Here is a 16,638-nt window from a genome sequence, read left to right on the forward strand (position 1 = left end):
TTCCAAAGACTCAATAAAGTTAATTGTGCTAACAGCTCTCTCAATGATTTTGCCAAAGTAGCTAAGAAATAAATAGGAGAGTAATTGCCCAGAACTAATGAGTCTACAGACTCTTTTTTCTGCAAAGGACAAAATGTGGTCGCTTTTAAAATTCCTGGCTAAATTTTTTTTTTTTTTAAAACAGCCCACTTTTAAGGCAATAACTACTACACACAGATAGAAGGATCCTTTTTCAAAGTGGCGCTACTGAATAGCTGCTCACTGGATGCAAAGAAGCCCATTCGATTCTCATGGGCTTCTTCCCATTCAGCACACACGAATTGGCAGCGCCGCTTTGTAAAAGGATCCCGTGGAGGGGCATAATCAAACGGGGCGCCCAAGTTTTCATGAGGGCATCCTCGCAGGATGGCCCCGTAAAGGGGCAGGGCAACCCGTATTATCGAAACAAGATGGGCGTCCATCTTTCCTTTCGATAATACGGTCAGGGACGCACAAATCATGAAATTTAGGTCAACCTTAGAGATGGTCGTCCTTAGGTTGTTTTTGAGATGGTCACCCCCGGTTTTCGGTGATAATGGAAACCGAGGACGCCCATCTCAAAAACGACCAAATCCATTTGGTAGTGGGAGGAGCCAGCATTTGCAGTGCACTGGTCCCCCTGACATGCCATGACACCAACCGGGCACCCTAGGGGGCACTGTAGTGGACTTCAGAAAAAGGTCCCAGGTGCATAGCTCCCTTACCTTAGGTGGTGAGCCCCCCAACCCCCCCCCCAAAAGCCCAAACACACAACTGTACACCATTACCATAGCCCTTAGGGATGAAGGGGGGCACCTACATGTGGGTGCAGTGAGTTTGTGGTGGGTTTTGGAGGGCTCACATTTACCACCACAAGTGTAACAGGTACGGGGGGATGAGCCTGGGTCCGCCTGCCTGAAGTACACTGCACCCACTACAACTGCTCCAGGTATCTGCATACTGCTGCGATGGACCTGAGTATGGCATTTAAGGCTGGCGTAGAGTATTTTTAAAGATTTTTTGAGGGTGGGAGGGGGTTAGTGACCACTGGGGGAGTAAGGGGAGGTGATCCCCGATTCCCTCCGGTGGTCATCTGGTCAGTTCGAGCACCTTTTTGATGCTTGGTCGTGAAAAAAAATGGACCAAGTAAAGTGGCCCAAGTGTTTGTCAGGGACGCCCTTCTTTTTTCCATTATCGGCCGAGGATGCCTATCTCCTAAGCATGCCCCAGTCCTGCCTTCGCTACACTGCCGACACGCCCCCGTGAACTTTGGTCGTCCCGCCACAGAACGCAGTTGAGGGTGCCCAAAAATCGGCTTTCGATTATACCGATTTGGGCGACCTTGCGAGAAGGACGCCCATCTCCCGATTTGTATCGAAAGATGGGCGCCCTTCTCTTTCAAAAAATTCACCTGATAGGGTGCAATGTCATTCCCTATCTGCCTAAAAACAAAAAGTGAACAATGATCATGTAACAACATTAACAGATTTATGGGCCCTTTTGGTAGTAAGCCAAAAAAAACAGCACCACGGGCCTTTAAAAATGGAACACAGTTCTTTAATGAATGAGCCTTGACAAAAAGACCCGACACGGGCCGTGTTTCGGTGACTAGCACCTGCGTCAGGGGTCTACATAGAATACAAAACATAGAAATAATATATTTTTAAAAATTTTTTTTAAATATAATGAGTAAAACCAAAGATTAATATTTAGACTCATCAAGCATACATATATAAGCCTATATAAACACCTAAAGCATTTATTCATTTCTGTGCTGATTTGAATGATTTTGAAGGTTTATGATATTATCAGTGTAATGTTTGAAATTTATTGTATATTTTAAAATGTTTTAAAAAATTATTTTTGACCTGTTAGTTTAAGCTTTTATGAATATGAAATTTAGTTATAGCCAGTATTATATAATATGACCTTTTTATAAAATATATTATAAATAATTAAAATAAGCGTTTTAAACATATAATATTAATATATGAAAAAATCCAAAAGTAAGGAATAATATATTGTAGAGGAATATATTCGAGTTATTCCCCAAGTTTTCCACGTCATCACTGTGGTGAGTTACCATTTTTGTTTTGATTAATTTATCCATTTATTTTCAAATTACTATATAATAATATATGAGAATGTTAAAATATTAAATGCAATGTTAAAATATTAAATGGTTAGTTGATATTTCAGCACCGATATCTGTGCGCATCTATTTACGCCAAAAAGAACCTGGTGCAACTCTCAGCACGTAGATTTAGGCACACTGGGCCATACTCTATAATTAGGCACCTAAATTTTGGAACGCCCACGAAACGCCCATTTCCTCACCCATAACCACACCCCTTTTTGCTTCCGCACGTTAGAAGTTTGGCGCACATCGTTACAGAATACGCTTGGCGAGTTGTGCGCCTAAATTCTAATCAGTGCCAATTAGTGCTCATTATTGCTTGTTAAGCCAATTAAGTTACATACGGTATTATAGAATCCATGCTGATTTCAGTGCCTAAATCTAAGCACACTATATAGAATCCAGAGGTAATTGAGGCAATGAAAACTCAGTCATTTTACAGCTGCGCTAAAGGTGACCTCAGCGTGCAGGGAAAACCACATGCTAGTCATAACGCAGGCTACCTTTTAGCACATCTTAGTAAAAGGGTCTCTTACAGGCTTATTTTCGAAAGAGAAGGGCGCCCATCTTTTGACACAAATCGGGAGATGGGCGTCCTTCTCCCAGGGTCACCCAAATAGCCCTGTACCTTAGGGCTATGGTAGTGGTGTACAGTTGGGGGGAGTGGGTTTTTTGGGGGGGTTGGGGGGCTCAGCAGACAAGATAAGGGAGCTATGTACCTGGGAGCAATTTCTGAAGTCCACTGCAGTGCCCTCTAGGGTACCCGATTGGTGTCCTGGCATGTCAGGGGGACCAGTGCACTACGAATGCTGGCTCCTCCCACGACCAAATGGCTTGGATTTGGTCATTTCTGAGATGGGCGTCCTCAGTTTCCATTATCGCCGAAAATCGGGGACGACCATCTCTAAGGACGACCTAAATTTCACGATTTGGGCATCCCCGACCGTATTATCGAAACGAAAGGTGGACACCCATCTTGTTTCGATGATACAGGTTTCCCTACCCCTTCGCTGGGACGTCCTGCGAGGACGTCCTCAGGAAAACATGGGCACCCCTTTCGCTTATGCCCTCTATGTCTCACAATACTGAACATGGGTGAATGTAGTTCCTCTTCACACTCAGCAACCTAATCCAATACAGATTTTCCCCAAATCATCAAATTCTCAGCAAAAAATAAGGAAAACTGGAAAACTCTGTTCAACTTCAGCCAGGATGAAATCTGCCTGTTTCAAGTTCAACCTTACAGTGCAGCTCTGCTGCTCAGCACTCAATGTATGTAATCACATGCTATAACGCAAGTCATGATCTGGCCAAAAGCTTATGTTTACTATCTGTGTTTTGTTCCTTGAGTTATCACCGCAGATGATAGAAATAAAATGGAAACAATACCTCTTTGTCCTACAATGGCCAGAAGTCGGAGCAAGGGTATAAGGATGCTATAGTCAAGAGAAGTCTCGTGAACTGTGTTCACTAAGGTCCGCAACAAGGCTTCACTTCCTCCTTTGGAAATCATGTAATGAATCCTTCGATCTGTTCCTGAAAGAAAAAAAAAAGTCACCGGCTGCCATTTTTAAGAGGACAAAAACTGTGAACAATTAAACAAAACAAAAAAAAAAGGCCTGATAATCAGTGGGAATTATCCAGGTAAGATTGGTTCCTAAGAGACAAACATAGAAGCATGACTGCAGATAAAGGACAAATGGCCCATCCAGTCTGGCCATTTACACAATCCACTATCTACTCCCCTCCCTAGGAGGTCCCACATGCTTGTCCCAACCTTTCTATGACTGAATTTAGATACAGTCATAGGAGCATAAGAATAGCCATACTGGGTCAGACCAAGTCCAGTATCCTGGATCCAACAGTGGCCAATCGAGGTCACAATTTCCTAGCAGAAACCTAAGTAGTAGCAACATTCCATGCTACAAATCCCAGGAAAAGCAGTGGCTTCCCATGTCTGTCTCAATAGCAGACTATGGACTTCTCCTCCAGGAACTTGTCCAAACCTTTATTAAACCCAGATATGCTAACCGCTGTTACTAAATTCTCCGGCAAAGAGTTCCAGAGCTTAACTATTCTTGTGACCTGGATTGGCCACGGTTGGAAACCGGATACTGGGTTTGATGGACCTTTGGTCTATCCCAGTATGGCAACACTTAGTTCTTACATACCATCAGAACATGGTGCACACTTTTCTTCTAGTCAGTATTCAGTAAGAGGTTATTTATGTTCATAAGTGGCCACTTCTAATATAATAATTTGCTCCTTCAACGTTCGAATGTGTCTCACTGGGATCGTAAACCATCTCCTGATGTCACAAACGCAGTGAGAGACATTGGAACGTTGCAGGAGCAGCTTCAGCCCTTACTCCACACGCACCAACATCCCCACCCAGGGCCGCCGACAGACTGAGCCGGATCTGGGGCCCCACCTCTGCCGCCCTCGCCGCCACGCCACCCCTGAGGTCGCTGCCGCCGCCACTCACCCCTCCACCCTCCGAGGTCACAACCGCTCCCCCCCTCTACCCCCCCCGAGGTCGCCGCAGCCACTGCCCCCCCCTCCACCCCCCCCCCAGGTCACCACCGCCGCCGCTCCCCCCTCCGTCCGCCCAGCCACTTTCCCTTCAGGCTCACCCACCCAAACAGACCTGCCAAGTCTCCCACGGAACACGCAGCGCCAGCTCCTATTTCTGGCCACTGCTGCTTTTCCTGGAGAACCCCGGAGGAGCACAGCGACGTGAGAGGCGAGAGGAGCGGCTGCAGAGCCGACAGCCAATGCCTGATGGCTGCCTGCGGTGCCGCACTTGCTTTTTAAAAACAGCTCTTTTTATTTTTGTAGCAGCCGCTGCTGCTCAACAGGAGAAGCAGCAGTGGCCGGAAATGGGAGCTGGCGCCGCGTGTTCCGCTGGAGACTTGGCAGGTCTGTTTCGGTGGGCAGGCCTGGATGGAAAGAAGGGGATAGAGAGAGAGAGACACTGGATGGAAGAATAGGGAGAGGGGGGTAGACGGTTGGAAGGATGGGGAGAGAAAGAGGGAAAACAGATGGAAGGATGGGGAGAGAAAGGGGGAGATGGATGAATGGGTGTGAAGAGAGAAAGGGGAGAGACTGGAAGGATGTGGAAAGAGAAGGGACACTGAACAGAAAAGGGTAGAGAGATAGAGAGGGGGATAGAAGGAGGGGGAGAGAGACATTAGATGGAAGGATCAGGAGAGAGGGTAGATGGGTGGAAGGATGGGGCGAGAAAGAGGAAAGACGCTGGATGGAAGGATGCACAAAGAAAGAGGGGAGACATTGGAAGGATGGGGAGAGAAAGAGGGGAGACACTGGAAGGATGGGGAGAGAAAGCGGAGAACTACTGGATGGAAAAGGGGAGTAGAGAAAGACTGGAGAATAAGAGGAAGGGGCATGGGGAGAACAAGGGTGAGAAAAAGATGAAAAGCCATAGGTAGATGAAGGAAAAAGAAGGAAATTAAGCCCTTCCCCTCCTCTTCACAGCGCCACCACCTCCCAGTTCAGCAGTACCCCCCCAGGGGGAGAGGGAAGGGGTCCTGAGACCAGAGGGGAGGGGGGTCCAGAGACCTGAGAGGGGTGAGAGGGAACGGGGCGGGGGTCCTGAGACCAGAGAGGGAAGGGGGAGGGGGTCCTGAGACCAGACAGGGGGAGGGGTCCTGAGAGGGGTGTGTGGAGGGGGTCCTGAGACCAAAGAGGGGGGGTGGAGGGGGTCCTGAAACCACATGGGAGGGGAGGTCCTGAGACCAGAGGGGAGGGGGGTCCAGAGACCTGAGAGGGGGGAGAGGGAACGGGGCGGGGGTCCTGAGACCAGAGAGGGAAGGGGGAGGGGGTCCTGAGACCAGACAGGGGGAGGGGTCCTGAGAGGGGTGTGTGGAGGGGGTCCTGAGACCAAAGAGGGGGGGGTGGAGGGGGTCCTGAAACCACATGGGAGGGGAGGTCCTGAGACCAGAGGGGAGGGGGGTCCAGAGACCTGAGAGGGGGGAGAGGGAACGGGGCGGGGGTCCTGAGACCAGAGAGGGAAGGGGGAGGGGGTCCTGAGACCAGAGAGTAAGGGGGGAGGTGTCTGTCTCACACACACACACACACTCTCTCTCTCTCTCATAGTCAGTGTCTTTCTCTCTCACTCTCACTGTCTCTCACACACTGTCTCACACTGTATCACATTCACTCTCTATGTGTCACACAGTCACTCTCGAACACTCTCTCGATCTCATACACTCTCTCGGTCTCACAGAGAGTCTGTGTATCGCACACATACTCTCACATTATCTGTCTCACACACACACTGTATCTGTGTGAAACACATTCTCTCACACTCACTGTGGCTCACATACACACTCGCACACACTCTCATTCTCACACACACTCTCACAGACACACTCGCACCCACACTCACTCTCTCTCTGTCACACACACACTCGCACATTCACTCTCACACACACTCCAACATACACACTCTGAGGAAAACCTTGCTAGTGCCCGTTTCATTTGTGTCAGAAACGGGCTTTTTTTACTAGTACACACATAAATGTCTAGAATAATTTACATGTGTTCCTGATGCCTGAATCTAGGCAGCAATTCCATACAGAATTACCCCCATAAATTACAACAAATTACACAATATAAAATCAAATGCACCTAACACAAAAATATCAACAGAAATATATAATAATTCTATAAAAGGGCAACTAACTTTAGGCACCGAATTCTGCATAAGTCACCCAAAGTTAGGCATGCAATTTTGAGCATGGATCGCAGATCCACATGTAAACTAATTAGTTAATTATACAATAACAATCAATTATTGACATTAACAAGCATTTAATTTGCAGTAATTAGGAGCTATGTGTGGATCTGCCCTGCACCCTATTCTATAGCATGTGCACCTAAATGTCATAGCACGCAACTCACAAGAGGGCGTGGCCATGGGAGGGGCATAGGCGGGTCAGGAGCATTCCCAGAGATTAGGCGCAATATTATTGAACACTTGCATTTGCGCACCAGGGGCGTAGCCACGCCTCAACATTGGGGGGGGGGGGGGTCTGGAGTCCAAAGTGGGGGGGGGGCCACCATTTGGCCTGCCTCCCTGCCGCAGCCACCGCCCCACCTCAACCCCACATACCTTGGCTGGTGCGGGTCCCCAACCCCCATCAGCTGAAGCCTTTCTCCAGCACTGTCCTCTGCTCATTGCCTGCCCTGCTTCCCCTTACATTGCATGCATGCTCAGTTTTAGTGAAACTGTACATGCAGAAAGTGTCGCACATGCTCAGTGTCACTAAAAACGAGCATGCACGCGACGTGAGAGGAAGCAGGGCAGGCAATGCACAGAGAACAGTACTGGAGAAAAGCTTCAGCTGACGGCGGTTAGGGTCTCCCGCCAGCCAAACCAGGGGCCCCAGACCCAATTTGGGGGACCCAGGCCCCCAAGGTCCCCCCATACTTATGCCAGTGTTGTGCACCTACCTTCTATCAGATGGGTGAAAGCATTTAGACCAGCTTTTGGCAGGTATAATGCTCATGTCCAAAGTTAGACGCAAGTGGGCAGATTCTATATATGGCGCCTGAAAAATCTGGGTTGAAAAAAATTACGCCTAGGCATATTTTCTGAAGTATGCCTAAATTTGATCGAATAGACTTACATTTCCATGTGGTATATAGCTATGCCGAGCGTCTCTTCACGTGACCAGCTGTGGTCGCATCCACTTAGGCCACGTTTTACTTGATGTAAATCTAAATGCCTATATTAGGTGCAGAGCAGGTGTATTCTATAATAATGTGCATAGACTTTAGAAGCTACCAAGCCCCAGCCATGGCCACTCCCTCTTTTCAACAATGAGACATAAAATTTAGGCGCATCACATTACAGAATACGCTTAGCGAGCTATGCATTTAAATCATAATTACTGCCGATTAGTGCTGATAATTGCTTGTTAAAGTCCAATTAACAGCGCTGATTAGCTGGTTAACCAATTAAGTTATGCGCATTGTTATAGAATATGGTTCGATTTCTGTGTGGAATTTCAGGCACCATATGTAGAATCGGGAGGAAAGGGATGAATTCTACATAAGGTGCCAAAAAAATTGCTGCAGAAAAAAAGTGCTGCTCTATAAACTGCGCTTAAAGTTAGGCGCGGTTTATAGAATAGCGCTTATATGCAGGGGTCATGTGTAAATTTAGGTGCTGCAATTTGCCCACACCCAAGTTTACGCACATAGCCCCCCCCCCCCATATTCTATAATTACACATGTAACTCAAAACCACACCCCGAAACACTATCCCTCCCTTTTTTGAGCCATGCATTAAATTTAGGCACGGATCCCACACCTATATTTCTCTGCGTACATGTCAATTAACTCTAATTAGTGCCGATAATAGTTTGTTAAAATGCCAATTGGTGCTAATTAGCTTGTTTGGCCGTGCAATATGGGTACACACCCAAAATTTACACACTAGATTTTTAGGACTTTTTATACAATTAGGGGGAAAGCACATGCTAAGCTAGTATTCTGTATAGGTCATTCCACAAAAAGTGTCCTTTACAGAATACTAGCTTAGCACAGATCATCTCGGTACCTAACTTTGGAGGCCATTTGTTGAATCCCCTCCCCCCAAGAGCTTATTCAACTAGGCACCTAGAATAGTAGTAGGGAAAGGGAACTTGATATACTGCCTTTCTGAGGTTTTTGCAACTACATTCAAAGCGCTTTACATGTATTCAGGTACTTATTTTGTACCAGGGGCAATGAAGGGTTAAGTGACTTGCCCACAGTCACAAGGAGCTGAGTGGGAATTGAACTCAGCTCCTCAGGATCAAAGTCCACTGCACTAACCACTAGGCTACTCCTCCACTAGCAACATTCCATGTAGAAGCTTGCCCTTGCAGATCAGCAATGCGGCCGCGCAGGCTTCTGTTTCTGTGAGTCAGACTCACAGAAACAGAAGCCTGCGCGGCTGATCTACAAGGGCAGGCTTCTACATGGAATGTTGCTAGTGGAATAGCAACATTCCATGTAGAATCTCAAATAGTAGCAACAGGAATCTCAATAGTAGCAACATTCCATCTAGAATCTCCAATAGTAGCAACATTCCATGTAGAATCTTAAATAGGGAAAGGGAACTGGGACTTGATATACCGCCTTTCACTACATTCAAAGCGGCTTGCATATATTCAGGTACTTATTTTGTACCAGGGGCAATGGAGGGTTAAGTGACTTGCCCAGAGTCACAAGGAGCTGCAGTGGGAACCGAACTCAGTTCCCCAGGATCAAAATCCACTGTACTAACCACTAGGCTACTCCTCAGATACATTTCCATATTTAGTGCATGAGCACTTAAAATCAGCATGTAAATACAAGCTCTTGATTCACCCAAATCCCTCCCCCACATGAGATTCCACTTGCAAAGTACATTCCAACAAATATTTGTACGTTTTTATAGAATGGTGCATAGCCGGAAAATTGTCATTTATGCACATAGGGGCCCTTTGATTAAGGGATCCTTTTACTAAGGTGTGCCGAAAAATGGCCTGCGCGGTTGTAGACGCGTGTATTAGACGTGCGCAGGTCCTTTTTTTTCAGCACGCCTGCAAAAAAGGCCTCTTTTTTTAGCCGAAAATGGAAATTCAGCGAAATGAAAATTGCCGCGCGTCCATTTTGGGCCTGAGACCTTTCCGCCACCCATTGACTTAGCGGTAAGGTCTTATTCATTAACCGGACGGTAATCGTCAGCTCGTGTACAATGCCGATTATCACCTGGTTTGAACTGCAGGCCAGAAAATAAAAAATATTTTCCGGCACACATAGCGGACATGCATCAAAAATGAAATTACTGCCAGGGCCACGCAATAGCCGGGCGGAGGTTCAAAACTGACATGCATAGGACGTGCGGATGCGCCTACGCGGCTTAGTAAAAGGGCCCCTAAGAGTGCTGAAATCTAGGCTTAGCTTGTTCTAACATGGAACTTTCTCAGATTTAATGCTGTACTTTTTAGACTTTTTTTTTTTTAATTTACAGGTGGTGCCTTAATGTATGCTATTTCTGTTGGACAGATTATCGTTCTGTTGAATGCACTTATGTGTATATATATATTATATCATCTTTCTTTGTAAATCATATAAGAACTTTCTATATTGTATTACATCTGGAAGCAATGGCATTATATAAATTGTTTTATTTTTCTCAAAATGTAATACCATTACTCTCAGAGTCGGTTTACAAGAAGAAAGAACAAACACAGACATCTCGATCTTTGCCTTTTGTTTATATCTTTGGAGTTTTAATATGTCTGTTTTTAGATGTGTTTCCATTTTTTTTAAATATGTCTTATGATCGAGATATTTTATCATATATTTATTTTATTGTCTGCTTTTAGAATTATCCACCCCTGAGGCAGGCATATAGTGTGCTGAAACATAGCTATGTGGGATGACTCTTGTTTTCAGCCGCTAAGTACAATAAAGAATTATCTGGTTCCGATCTTTATTGCCTGGCTCCACTTTTTTCTTGTGCTTTTGGTTTGCCCCACACGTGGAGTTTTTTTTCTTTCTCCTTTTTTATCGTGCATTAATGTTGCCACTAATGTGGGAGGCCTGCAAAAAATGAACATGAAGGGAACACTTACCACCCGTGTTAAAGCTGCATTTTCCATTTAGTGCATGCTAATCAGAATGTGTAGGCCTGATAGCACAGGAATGCCCACTCTCTACCCATGACATGTCTCCTCTAGAAAAATATTTTAAAAAACAGTTAATGTGTGCCAGGGGCGTAGCCAGACCCCCAATTTTGGGTGGGCCTGGTCCCAAGATGAGTGGGCAGAAGAACTCTGTCCTGTCCCACAAGTGATTTGGTCTCTCCCTCTCTTGCCTGCATGCCATATGGTCTCTCAAACATTCCCCTCCCCCACATACCTTTTAAATAGCCGATTTTCACCGGTGGCGAGCAGCAACTAATACACACTGCTCATGTTGGCCCCACAGCCTTCCCTCTGATGCAACTTCGTGTTTCCGCAAAGGCGGGAATACGTCAGAGGGAAGGCTAGTATGCAGGAGGGGCAGTTGTTGGGAGTTTTCGGCTGGTGGGGCTTGGGGATCCCTGCCAGCTGCATCATAGGTGTACTGCTACTGTGTGGGCCTGAGCCCAAAGTGGGTGGGCCTGGGCCCACCCGGGCCTACCCTTGGCTACCTCACTGATGTGTGCATATTGTGCAAAAACATGCAATATATCGCAAAATGCATTCAAAGCATTTTGTGTTAGCCTGTTTTCCCATGCTAACTCTGCGTTAAGGGCTTCACATGTTTTAGTACAGGGACACGGGAGGTGGTGGAGATAAAAACAGTAACAGAATTCAAACATGCGTGGGATAAACATAAAGGAATCCTGTTCAGAAGGAATGTATCCTTGGGAGCTTAGCCAAGTTTAGGTGGCAGAGCCGGTGGTGGGAGGCGGGGCTAGTGGTTGGGAGGCGGGGAGAGTGCTGGGCAGACTTATACGGTCTGTGCCAGAGCCGGTGGTGAGAGGCGGGGCTGGTGGTTGGGAGGCGGAGATAGTGCTGGGCAGACTTATACGATCTGTGCCAGAGCCGGTGGTGGGAGGTGGGACTGGTAGTTGGGAGGCGGGGATAGTGCTGGGCGGACTTATACGGTCTGTGCCAGAGCTGGTGGTGGGAAGCGGGGCTGGTGGTTGGGAGGCGGGGATAGTGCTGGGCAGACTTATACGGTCTGTGCCCTGAAGAGCACAGGTACTAGTTGGGAGGCGGGGATAGTGCTGGGCAGACTTATACGGTCTGTGCCAGAGCTGGTGGTGGGAGGCGGGGCTGGTGGTTGGGAGGCGGGGATAGTGCTGGGCAGACTTATACGGTCTGTGCCCTGAAGAGCACAGGTACTAGTTGGGAGGCGGGGATAGTGCTGGGCAGACTTATACGGTCTGTGCCAGAGCTGGTGATGGGAGGCGGGGCTGGTGGTTGGGAGGCAGGGATAGTGCTGGGCAGACTTATACGGTCTGTGCCCTGAAGAGCACAAGTACTAGTTGGGAGGCGGGGATAGTGCTGGGCAGACTTATACGGTCTGTGCCAGAGCCAGTGGTGGGAGATGGGACTGGTGGTTGGGAGGCGGGGATAGTGCTGGGCAGACTTATACGGTCTGTGCCAGAGCCGGTGGTGGGAGGCAGGGATAGTGCTGGGTAGACTTATACGGAGTGTGCCAGAGCTGGTGGCGGGAGGCGGGGCTGGTGGTTGGGAGGCGGGGATAGTGCTGTGCAGACTTATACGGTCTGTGCCACAGCCGGTGGTGGGAGGCGGGGCTGGTGGTTGGGAGGCAGGGATAGTGCTGGGCAGACTTATACGGTCTGTGCCAGAGCCGGTGGTGGGAGGCGGGGCTGGTGGTTGGGAGGCGGGGATAGTGCTGGGCAGACTTATACGGTCTGTACCAGAGCCGGTGGTGGGAGGCAGGGATAGTGCTGGGCAGACTTATACGGTCTGTGCCCTGAAGATGGCAGGTACAAATAAAAAGTAGCACATATGAATTTATCTTGTTGGGCAGACTGGATGGACCCTGTTTAGGTCTTTTTCTGCCGTCATCTACTACGTTACTATGTTATTATGTCCAACCTCGGTCCTCAAGGGCTGCAGTCCAGTCAGGATTTCCACAATGACTATGCATGAGATCTATTTGCATGCATTTCCTCCATTTATGGAAAAAACAGGCCCCGTAATTATGAATCCACATACATCCATAAATAATTAGAATAGCAGCATTTGCTGCGTAAACTGTGGTGATTAAGGCACCGTCCCAGTGTGTGCATTACCCTTTTCCCTACCGGATCCACACATAAGGAGCTGCAGGAGGGGTTTAGAGCTAAAGGGGGGAGAATACCTGGAGTGGAGCCCCTGGATTGGAAGGATATTTCTAGAGGCTGCAGCAAATCCTGGGGCTGGCAGCGCATGCTTTGGGGAAATATGTCAGCCCTTAAGAGCCATTAAGGAAAAGAAGAAAGATGTCCTTGGTAGACACCCCCACTCAAAGCAGCAATCTACCTTTAAAAACAGTGTCTCCTCTTTTCCCTGAGCAGGTAGAAAAGTTGCTTATCCAGAAGGAGGGGAGGGAGGAAGCCCAATCCCTAAGCAGGCTATTCAAGGTGGTGAGGATCTCAAGGATTCGCAAGGGAGGGAAGTCCCAGCCAGTTTCCTTAGAGGACAGTCAGTGCATGTTCCACCCCAGAGTTTCTGACTGTTTCCAGCTTCCACCCAGCTCTAAGGAAGAAAGGTGCAGAGGAGCAAACCCATGAGGAGAAAGGCAGAAGGACTGACAGCCAGCTGATGGACTTCCCGTGGAGTGGGAAGGCAGGGCTTTTTTTGAGGGGATACTTGGGGGTACTGAGTACCGGCACCTTTTCATTGTCTGCTAAAATTGACCCATGGTCCCCAAGTTTTAATGAAAGAGCTCAGGCTCTACACAACAAATCTGTCTTGTCATAGATTCTATGACTGGTAGCAGGGGGCCTGGCTGTGTGGGGTGGGTCCCCTGGAGTGTGGCCTGGCATTTGAGTACTGGCACCTTTTTTGCTAGAAAAAAAACACTGTGGGAAGGTAACTGAGAAAAGAAATGCCTAGCTCCTGAAAAGGGAGTGAATCTCCTGTTGTTGCACTCTAATTTGGAAGGAGGGGCAGGGTGCTCCTGGTCCATGCAATTGTTCCTAGGGCAGGTTGAAGCTTTCCCTGGCTCAATCTGTTTGCCTGAGTTTTGAGTCAAACATACTAACATAGTAGATGACGGCAGAAAAAGACCTGCACGGTCCATCCAGTCTGCCCAACAAGACAAACTCATATGTCTATACCTTACCTTGATTTGTACGTGCCTTATTCAAGGCACAGACCATACAAGTCTGCCCAGCAGTATTTCCCGCCTCCCAACCACCAGTCCCACCTCCCATCATCGGCTCTGGCACAGACCATATAAGTCTGCCCTCCACTATCCTCGCCTTCCAACCACCAACTCCTCTTCCCCCCACCTGCTCCGCCACCCAATTTCGGCTAAGCTTCTGAGGATCCATTCCTTCTGCACAGGATTCCTTTATGCTTATCCCACGCATGTTTGAATTCCGTTACCGTTTTCATCTCCGCCACCTCCCGCGGGAGGGCATTCCAAGCATCCACCACCCTCTCCGTGAAAAAATACTTCCTGACATCTTTCCTGAGTCTGCCCCCCTTCAATCTCATTTCATGTCCTCTCGTTCTACCGCCTTCCCATCTCCGGAAAAGATTCGTTTGCAGATTAATACCTTTCAAATATTTGAACGTCTGTATCAAAGAATGTGTGGAACTGATGGAACTGACATTCTGTCTGAAGTTACATTTTGAGTGAAGTTACAACTGTTTAGCTGCAGGACTGTGCTGGACTTATTTTCTTTTATTTACTTTAAAAGCTCTGCTAGAGCTGCCTGCTCAGTTTTGAATCTTTGCTTGGAGAAATTAGCCTGATTTCCAAAGTGGGCTGAGTATTTTTGTTGGACTGGAAACCTTGGAAATATTTTGGGAGAAGACTGTGATTTTTGGCTAGGCCAGTTTGAGTTCCTAGCCAAGTCACTACTTCTGCTTCAACATATTTCTTCTGTTTGACTCCAAATTTTGGACATTTGTGTGGCGGGAGGTTTTCTTTTGGGTTATTTTCTTGTTTTCCTTATGTTTTCTTACCAGCTTCATCCTTTGGCCAATGTGGGCCTAGGTTGAAGGAAGATGCCTGCTTATATTCTGTGTTGGCCTGAGTGCCTGAACAAATAAAATGATTGCTGCAAGAGACTGCACTGTTAAACTATCTGCTGACCCCCAGTCTGTGTTTTATGGAGCTTTGCCATTCTACTCAGCAGTGGCGTAGCCACAGGTGGGCTTGGGTGGGCCAGGGCCCACCCATTTATGGCTCAGGCCCACCCAATAGTAGCACATGTTTAGTGGTAACTGGTGGGAATCCCACGTTCCACCAGCTGAAGATTTCCCCCTGATGGTAACGAAAATGCTACTCTCCACAACACCGGCACCTGTGCATGCTCAGTTTTCAGTGCATTCCTGCTGCCAAGGTGGAAAGAAGCGTTTTCCCACCAGCTGAGATTTTTTTTTTAGGGGGGGGGGGGGGAGAACACTTGGTGCCCACCCATTTCTTGCCTGGGCCCACCCAAAATCTGTTGTCTGGCTACGCCCCTGCTACTCAGTCCATTTCTCTCCTGCTTTTTCCTGTGCAACACCCCCAGCGTGACAAAACCTAGCTGGCTCCTTATAGAATTATCTACTATAGTGTGGAAGTCCAGTCTAAGGAAACGGTTTCTTACCTGCAGTCAGCAGCTCAGAAAGTACATTGAGAATGTTCACGATTACCTCTTTTTCATGGGAGCTCTAGAACAGGCAAACAAATGAGAAAGATATATGGTATGTACATGGTAGACATGGAACTGTACTAAACACTTCAGTAATTCATGTTTTAGAACTATTTACATTTTCAAATACTTACTTATTCATAAGAACGTAAGAATAGCCATACTGAGTCAGACCAATGGTCCATCTAGCCCAGTATCCTGCTTCCAACAGTGGCCAATCCAGGTCACAAGTACCTTGCAGAAACCCAAATCGTGACAACATTCCATGTAGAGCCCCAAAGAATAGCAAGATTCTGGAATCCTAAAGAGTAACAAGATTCCATGCAGAATCTCAAAGAGTAGCAACATTCCATGTAAAACCCCAAAGGACAGCAAGATTCTGGAATCCTAAAGAGTAACAAGATTCCATGCAGAATCTCAAAGAGTAGCAACATTCCATACTACCATTCCCGGGAGAAGTAATAGTCCTCTGCATTATGAATAAGAATAGCCATACTGAGTCAGACCAATGGTCCATCTAGCCCAGTATCCTGCTTCCAACAGTGGTCAATCCAGGTCACAAGTACCTGGCAGAATCCCAAATAGTAGCATGATCCCAGGGACCAGCAGTGGCTTCCCCCATGTCTATCTCAATAGCAGACTATGGACTTTCCATCAGGAACTTATTCAAACCCTTTTTAAAAGCAGATATGATGTCTATTACCACATTTTCTGGCAACAAGTTCCAGAGCTTAACCATTCTTTGAGTGAAAAAATATGTCCTCCTATTCATGTTATAAGTATTACCATGTAAGTTCAATAAATATCCCCTAGACCTTGTACTTTTTGAAAGAGTAAAAAAAAATCGATTCAATTCTTACAATAAACATTGCACTTATTTTCTGTTAAATGAAGAAATCCAAGCAAGATTATTTTTTTCAGACAGCCAAACCTATAAACTTTACTCCTGTAATTTCATAAGCACAGCCACGCTGGGAAAAGATCAAAGGTCCATCAAGCCCAGCACTCTGTCTCCAACAGCGGCCAATCCAGGCCCCAAGAACCTGGCAAAAAACCAAAATTTAATAATGATCAATGGACTTTTCCTTCAGGAATTTGTCCAGACCCCCTT

General features: G+C 47.1%; 1 protein-coding gene across 1 annotated transcript in view; it reads right to left on the bottom strand.

Annotated features, from left to right (window-relative positions):
- Window positions 1-16,396, bottom strand: part of AGBL1 (ATP/GTP binding protein like 1) — a 1,046,841-nt gene extending 1,030,445 nt beyond the window's left edge. The window contains exons 1-3 of the mRNA XM_030192481.1: window positions 16,388-16,396; window positions 15,483-15,546; window positions 3,545-3,691 (exon numbers count right to left, since the gene is read on the bottom strand). Coding sequence (XP_030048341.1) covers window positions 3,545-3,691; window positions 15,483-15,546; window positions 16,388-16,396 — 220 coding nt within the window. The remainder of the gene's footprint in view (window positions 1-3,544; window positions 3,692-15,482; window positions 15,547-16,387) is intronic.
- Window positions 16,397-16,638: the final 242 nt, after the last annotated feature.

Source organism: Microcaecilia unicolor, chromosome 1 (assembly GCF_901765095.1).
Source record: "Microcaecilia unicolor chromosome 1, aMicUni1.1, whole genome shotgun sequence".
NCBI lineage: Eukaryota > Metazoa > Chordata > Amphibia > Gymnophiona > Siphonopidae > Microcaecilia > Microcaecilia unicolor.